This window comes from Apteryx rowi, unplaced genomic scaffold (genome assembly GCF_003343035.1).
Source record: "Apteryx rowi isolate R43461 unplaced genomic scaffold, aptRow1 scaffold_226, whole genome shotgun sequence".
Classification (NCBI taxonomy): Eukaryota; Metazoa; Chordata; class Aves; order Apterygiformes; family Apterygidae; genus Apteryx; species Apteryx rowi.
In genome coordinates, this window is record NW_020448597.1 from 529,947 (window position 1) to 536,567 (window position 6,621).

Genomic DNA, 6,621 nt, shown 5'->3' on the forward strand with positions numbered 1-6,621 from the left:
GTCCTATCAGCATATCTTCATTCTGTTCTTGCCCTCTCACTTTCTTCTCTCCCCTTTCTCTCTGTTTTTTGTTTTTCCTTGTTCAGTTTTCCTTCCATTTATCTTACCCCCTTTTTATGCCTCTCACTCTCAAATAACTAAGGTGTAAAAAGCTACTCTGCCCTGTTCATCAGCTTGTATATTTGTCTTTCCTCCTCCTCTCAATCTGACTTGAATAGAGTGAGCACTCTAAATAGACTGTATTGAAATAGCTCAGAGTAGTCAAACTTCTGAATATAGGACCCATCTTTCAAACTGGACTGTAATTAAGGGTCAGTTGTTTCAATATTTCCCGAAACTAAGCCATCTCTGTATTTCTCCATATCTCATATTCCCAGACAGGATCCAAAACCCATCATGTTTCTTACTCCTCCAACACCCCCAGCTCTGTGTTTTTATTCCCACATCCACATCCTGATTCCTTTGGATATTCTGCAACTCTAGACCCCTTTGATTCCTCCATTCTTCTGTCTGTGACAGTCTCCGCTCCCCAGTAATTGTTTTGGCAAGCAACTGTAAAAATGAAAGTTTGAGATAGGCCCTATGAGAGCAAGTAGGATATGAGGTACTGGGTGCATAGCAGCTCCTGCCCTGCCTGACTGTGTGTGCCCAGCATAAGTAGTTTTCAGTTTCCTAACCTGCTGTGTCTGGCATATTTGGATGCCAGTGTGCTGCAAGAGGAGGATCTGGCATGTAGCAGTCTGGATGGGGTGACTCATGCACAACAGAGACCTCCGAGAAAGTTCACTGTGCTTCCAGCTGCAGCCACATGCTGAGTCCCCTTTTTCTCTGTGGCATAAATGAGTGTGTGCTCTGCAGGGCCTGATAAGCTTCTCTTGTCCTATCTCGTGAGCTGATGCTCCATCTGCCTGGTCTTTGTGTGGCTTGAGCTGCTGGTCCCCTACATGAGGTGAAGGTGAGAGGCTGGGGAGCACAGCTGCAGGCAAGATGCATTTGAAGTACTTGCAAGGTGCAATTTATTAGTGCCAGTGTAATGCCTGACACTATGTGGGCCCATTCATTATTGATCTCTAAGTGTCACTCTAGAAGTGACATTGGCTGTTTTAAAGTCTACTTAGCAGAACTGTAAAATGGGGCTGTGATAAATCCCACCTTCATGTGCACTGGTCTTGCTGGCACAAAAAAGTGCTATTTACACCCACTTGCACATGCATAGGTGGCAAGCACATTTCTTCATGATATTCTGTGAGCAAAAACATTGATGTCCACTTTCTTGCATATTTATGAAGAATTTTACCCCTTGGTTTAATGATTTTGCTTTAGTTTTACTATGTTTTGAAATCACTTCTGATTTCGAATTCTTATTCACAGAAATTCAGCGTTCATCTTTGTCTTCTATTACAGATGGATATTGGCTGTCTTTTCTAGTTTCTGTAATAGAACAATTTGCATCGAAAGAGTGTATGTTGCAAAAATATTTGTACAGGAAGGTGGCACAATTTAACAAGGAAATAATCTGTAAAGAATTGGGAATTTGTGTGTATTTACCTGTAAGGACTTCAGCAATTCGTGATAGAGTATACAGGCCCTAAATACTTCTTCACGTGTGTGCTTACTGTGCTGTAACTCTGGGTGAGTTCACCTAGGAAAGAGTTTTACAGAATAACTGAGATACTGTTTGTCTTTTTAGGCAGTGAAGCATGTTACAGAATCTTTCAACAAGCGGATGAAGGGGAAAGGAAAAAGTGCCATTGCTAACTAGGATAGCAACATGGGAAATACAACCACCAAATTCCGCAAAGCTCTTATAAACGGAGATGAAAATCTGGCCTGCCAAATATATGAGAGCAACCCTCAACTAAAAGAAACTCTTGACCCAAATACTTCCTATGGAGAAACCTACCAGCACAATACTCCGCTGCATTATGCTGCTAGGCATGGAATGAACCGCATCCTCGGGTAAGTATCAGCTGGGGTTTTGTTTGTATATGAATAGCTGATCGAAGAAATGCAAGAGGTTTAGCTAACCTATAAATACCTTATATGTGTGTGTGTGTATATATGTATGTGTGTGTTACAGACACAGAATCTGTAATATTTCCAAATACTAATAGAAAATATGCAAATTAGCTTATAATCACAGATTGGTATAACAATCTTTATTTTCAATATTTTTGTTCCCTCCTCATAACATTAATCTTGGACTGTTTTACCATGCTTCCTGATGTCTTCTATCATCTCTAGTTCTTGGAAAATAATGACTCTTCCACCGTTCTTGATGTGTTTTCATGTTTTAAAATAACCTGTAGGTAACACTATATCTAACGTATTCCACAGTGATTTTATCTATTTCCAGATGGCACAACAATGTTCTTGTGTTACTCAGGCAGCTTTAGTTTTTCCATTTTGGGTAATAACAGTGAACATGAATATCATGATAATGAATGAATTTATTATTGCTACATAGGAAAAGTAAGGGAATGCGTTACCTGCAATAAAAGTTTACAAAGTCTACATGTATGGCAGTTCATAATGTTAGCTACTTCCAGTCTTCTGTGTTTTTGTCAGTGCTCTACAATCAATTAAAGATTAACCTTTTGCAATCAGACATCTCGTTGATATGTTATCCATGTCCAGAGATTATGGGTACAAGCTGTTCTGGTCCAGTAATTCTTGAAATTAGTTCTGAGTACACATTGCTAAACCTCTTCTTCAGTGGGTAATGAGTTAGAGAGAATTTCATAAATATCATCTTACTTATATTAGGACTCAGGATAGAAATATTTACTGAAGGAGAATACTCTCTTTGTGTATTACTGTTAATATTGTTTAAATATTTATGTTTACATCTGCTGATAGGCCTGTGGTGTTCATTAGGTTTGTTTTGTTTGACATATGCTGAAACTTTATTAGCCATCAGGCCTACCACCACAGATTTTTTTTTCTCAGTGTTTAGATTCATCCAACTAATGATTTTTATACTTCATAATTTTTCATCTGAATTGATTTTGCTATGCATTTCCCCATGAATTATATATTTCTATTTTTAATTGATGTTTTTGTTTCACCGTTGTATTAATTACTTTTTTATTTCTTAACATATCAGAACTTTTCCTCCTTTCTTTATAGTTGAATTATAGGAAATTTTAAAATAAACCTAATTTAAAATAACATCCAGTTTTTGTTACATTTTTCTGCATAATTGTTTTCTCTGAGATTGACAGCTTACCTCTTTCAGTCTAGGAAAATTTAGCCTTTTGGAAGATCAAGGATACATTTAGAACCTGACATCTTATTACTAGCTGCATGGAACCTTCAGTATCTAAGTCTCACAGGACAACTTAGTTTTATTTTGTGCACATTACAAATGGATGGTCAAAAGAATCATTCATTCTTTTTTCTAGTTGAGTCAAAGATTTGTAATAACTTTTCCACTAGTGAGTATAGTCAGCATACCATTACTTGCTAGAGTCCATTAATGAAAACCTGAACTTTTGGAGTTGTTAATACTGCTAGGAATAATTTGCTGAGTGTTTTTTTTTTTTTTTTTTTTACTACTTTCTTTTCTGCTCTCTGTAAGGCTCTTGTTTAAAACTCATCTCTTAGACATATTACACAAAACAGCCTTTTTAGCTAAAAGTAGTAAGGGTGAATAAATATAGCACTTACTGCCTGCCTACTTGCAAAGAAAGAGCAGACGTGATTTCCAGTTGAGTATCATCTTTATGATGGGAGTCCTGGATATTGAAGAGATTAAATAAATTGGACATTAAAATGAATGCTTTGATGAGGTATAGGAGCTGAAAATAAATGAATTTTAATCTGGTTGTATTTTGAGAGAGATTTACAAGGATGGGATGTCCATAATGCTACAATATTGCATCTTTACATCTTCATGAAACACCTGTTTTAAATATTTGGGAATCTGTAGCTATACTAATTTGTAATTCAACCTCTAAACACTATTTTGTATACCATATCATTTAATGTTACTTTATAGGCTGATATTTGTAATATTGTAGGTGGATATGAACTGGTCGGCATTTTACGATTCATTGTGTGGAATTTTCTGAAAATGGAGTAGTTTGCTGTGTAGTTGCCAAAGCACCCTTTGTTGAATAACAGAATATTTCAATACAGATGTTCAGAACGTAGCTATCTGGCAGTGCTGTTCACATATACTAAAATAAAGAGACAAACTCCCTTTTATCTGATGTATGGCTAGTGGTGACTTCTAAGATAAAGTAAAAGCACAGGGACTGAGTTTGCAATTAAAGGGGGTTGGGGACAACCCAGTATAGTGATCTCAGCAGTGAAGAAACAGGTGACAGAAGAAGCTGGAGGAAAGGCTGAAGGGTCATGAAGCAAAACTCCTAATCTAGACAAACTTTATGTGATCCAGCATGAAGTCTGCTGGCAGAAACTGAAGATGACAATAATTTCTGAATTGCACGGTTGTTTTACAGCAGGTCAGCAATCTGACTCATCTGGGTGCTCTGCTTTTGATCCAGCATTTAGAGTCCAGAAACTGAATTTAGTATGTAATCAAATCTAGTATTCAGTATGTATTCTTACTTTCTTTTCCCTTCACAAGATTCAGCAAGAATGTTTTAAAATATTAGAATTGTTTCTATTTTAATTTTTCATGAGTATCATATAAAGCTTTGTTCTTATATTAAAAATTTTGAAATCGAAATTTGGAAAATAGACTAGCATTCAATTTTGATGGTAATTTATAACGTTTGTTTGGTATACAACCCAAATTAAAGTGTACCTGACAGATCAGTTTATTTTACAGGCGCCTTTAATGTTTAAAAAAGAAAAAACAACAAACACCCATAGTTGCGGCTAATAAACACAAACAAGAATTTTAAAAGGGCTGGTTGCATATGAGCAGGTGGCTGGTCAGTATGTTTGTGTGGCCATGCCCTGCGCCCGATCCCTTCAGTCTGCCTTGTCTTCTTTTTAGACTCCATTTCTAACTATTTTCCTGGGTGAGGAGACTCTTCTAGAGTAGTGTGCACATGTGCGTATGGAGGGCTCGGTGCCAGCGCCTGGCATGGGACCGCGGGTCGCAGGGGCCTGTGTGTCTGCAGTGCCAGCAACTGGAGCAAGTGAGGGTCTAGGTGCCAGCAGCTGGAGCGGGGACGTGGGACATGGGGGTCGGTGCATGCAGGCACGTGATGTCCGTAGGTATGTCGGTGTGTAGTCACTAGTGAGCAGCAAGCTGCACTAGCCAGTGAGTGTTTCTGTCCATGTTGCTCTGTGTGGCCGGCGGTGCGTGGGTGTAAATGCTGTGTACGGGTGTGCGTGCCTGTTGAAACACTGAGCCTTGCTACTGGCTTGTCCTGGGGACATGGAGCTGCTGCAGCCTTTCCTCTGTCAGCCTACTGCATTTGGCAACCCCTAGCAGTTTGAGGCCTCTTATTAAAAATAAAAAGGAACAAAGAGGACATATACGCCTTAAAATCTCTCTAGAAAGCAGAAGGTTACTTTCCATTTTGGAAGCAAAGGACTAAACAATTCAAGTTTTCTTTATTGGACTATATTATAAATACTGTGGGAACAGTTTGAGTGCCATTTACTCACTGATTTTCTATTATGGTCTCCAGACATCTGCTGTTGGTACTTAAATTCAGCATCAACTTTCAAAGCAGTTTGCCTTGGTTGTTAATAACTCTGGTTCAGAAATGTCATCTCTGTGTTACAAAGCTATATTGGTTTTACAGTTCAGATTGTGGTATTGCAAGGTAATACCTAGGTAGCCTTTAGTAGATGGTAGGTAAGACTTCTGAAGTAATGATAAAAAGTACACAGCACTTGCAAAAACAAAAAGCAATAAAAGGCACTTTATGAGAACTGAGAGCTTTGTAAATGAGAGCTTTGTAAAACTTAATAGATTGTGTCCCACTATTAACATTTATCACGATTCCCTATGAACGAAGTCTCGATAGGAGCTTCATGTTCAAGAGGGTAGTTTTAATTTCATTTGGTAAGTGGATTTAAATATTACAGAGAAACACAGGGGATTTGTTTTCTTTAGAAAATTCAGTCTTCAAATGAGCAAGTACCTCTGAGGTCCTCAGGGTTTTTTTCCCCCTAATTTGAAGATAATAATACATTTGAGACCATATGACTGATCAGTTCAAAAGAATTGCTATAAATTTGGGAAGTTATCCACAATGGTCTGGCTATTGCTGAACTACCACTGAAATAAGACAACAGAATAGATTTTTTCTGAGGGTCATTGGGATGGAGTGGCTGGAAATCATGAGGAAACTACTTGTGGTTGAAAGGAAAAAATCTTCTTAGATAATTTTGCAATATATGTTGCGCCATAACTTTCAGTGTTGTAGTTCTTCTGGAAAGCTTTTTGAATAGGGGTGGATGAAGAGCGAGTCGAGAGCTTATGGGTAAGGATTAAAGGGCAGGCTAGTATGGGTGACACTGTGGTGGGTGTTTACTACAGGCCACCTGATCAGGAAGAGGAAGTCGATGAGGCCTTCTACAGACAGCTGGAAGTAGCCTCACGATCCCAGGCCCTGGTTCTCATGCGGGACTTCAACCACCCTGATATCTGCTGGAAAGACAACACAGCTAGGCACAGAGAGTCCTGGAGGT

General features: G+C 38.5%; 1 protein-coding gene across 5 annotated transcripts in view; it reads left to right on the forward strand.

Moving 5' to 3' along the window:
• Positions 1-1,695: 1,695 nt before the first annotated feature.
• The window catches only part of ANKIB1 (ankyrin repeat and IBR domain containing 1), a 73,556-nt gene continuing 68,630 nt past the window's right edge, over positions 1,696-6,621 (forward strand). For 4 of the 5 annotated variants that reach the window (XM_026065350.1, XM_026065352.1, XM_026065351.1 and 1 more), the window contains exon 1: positions 1,696-1,959. In XM_026065350.1, coding sequence (XP_025921135.1) covers positions 1,772-1,959 — 188 coding nt within the window. In that variant the 5' untranslated portion in view covers positions 1,696-1,771. The remainder of the gene's footprint in view (positions 1,960-6,621) is intronic. The other variant, XM_026065355.1, reaches the window with a different exon arrangement.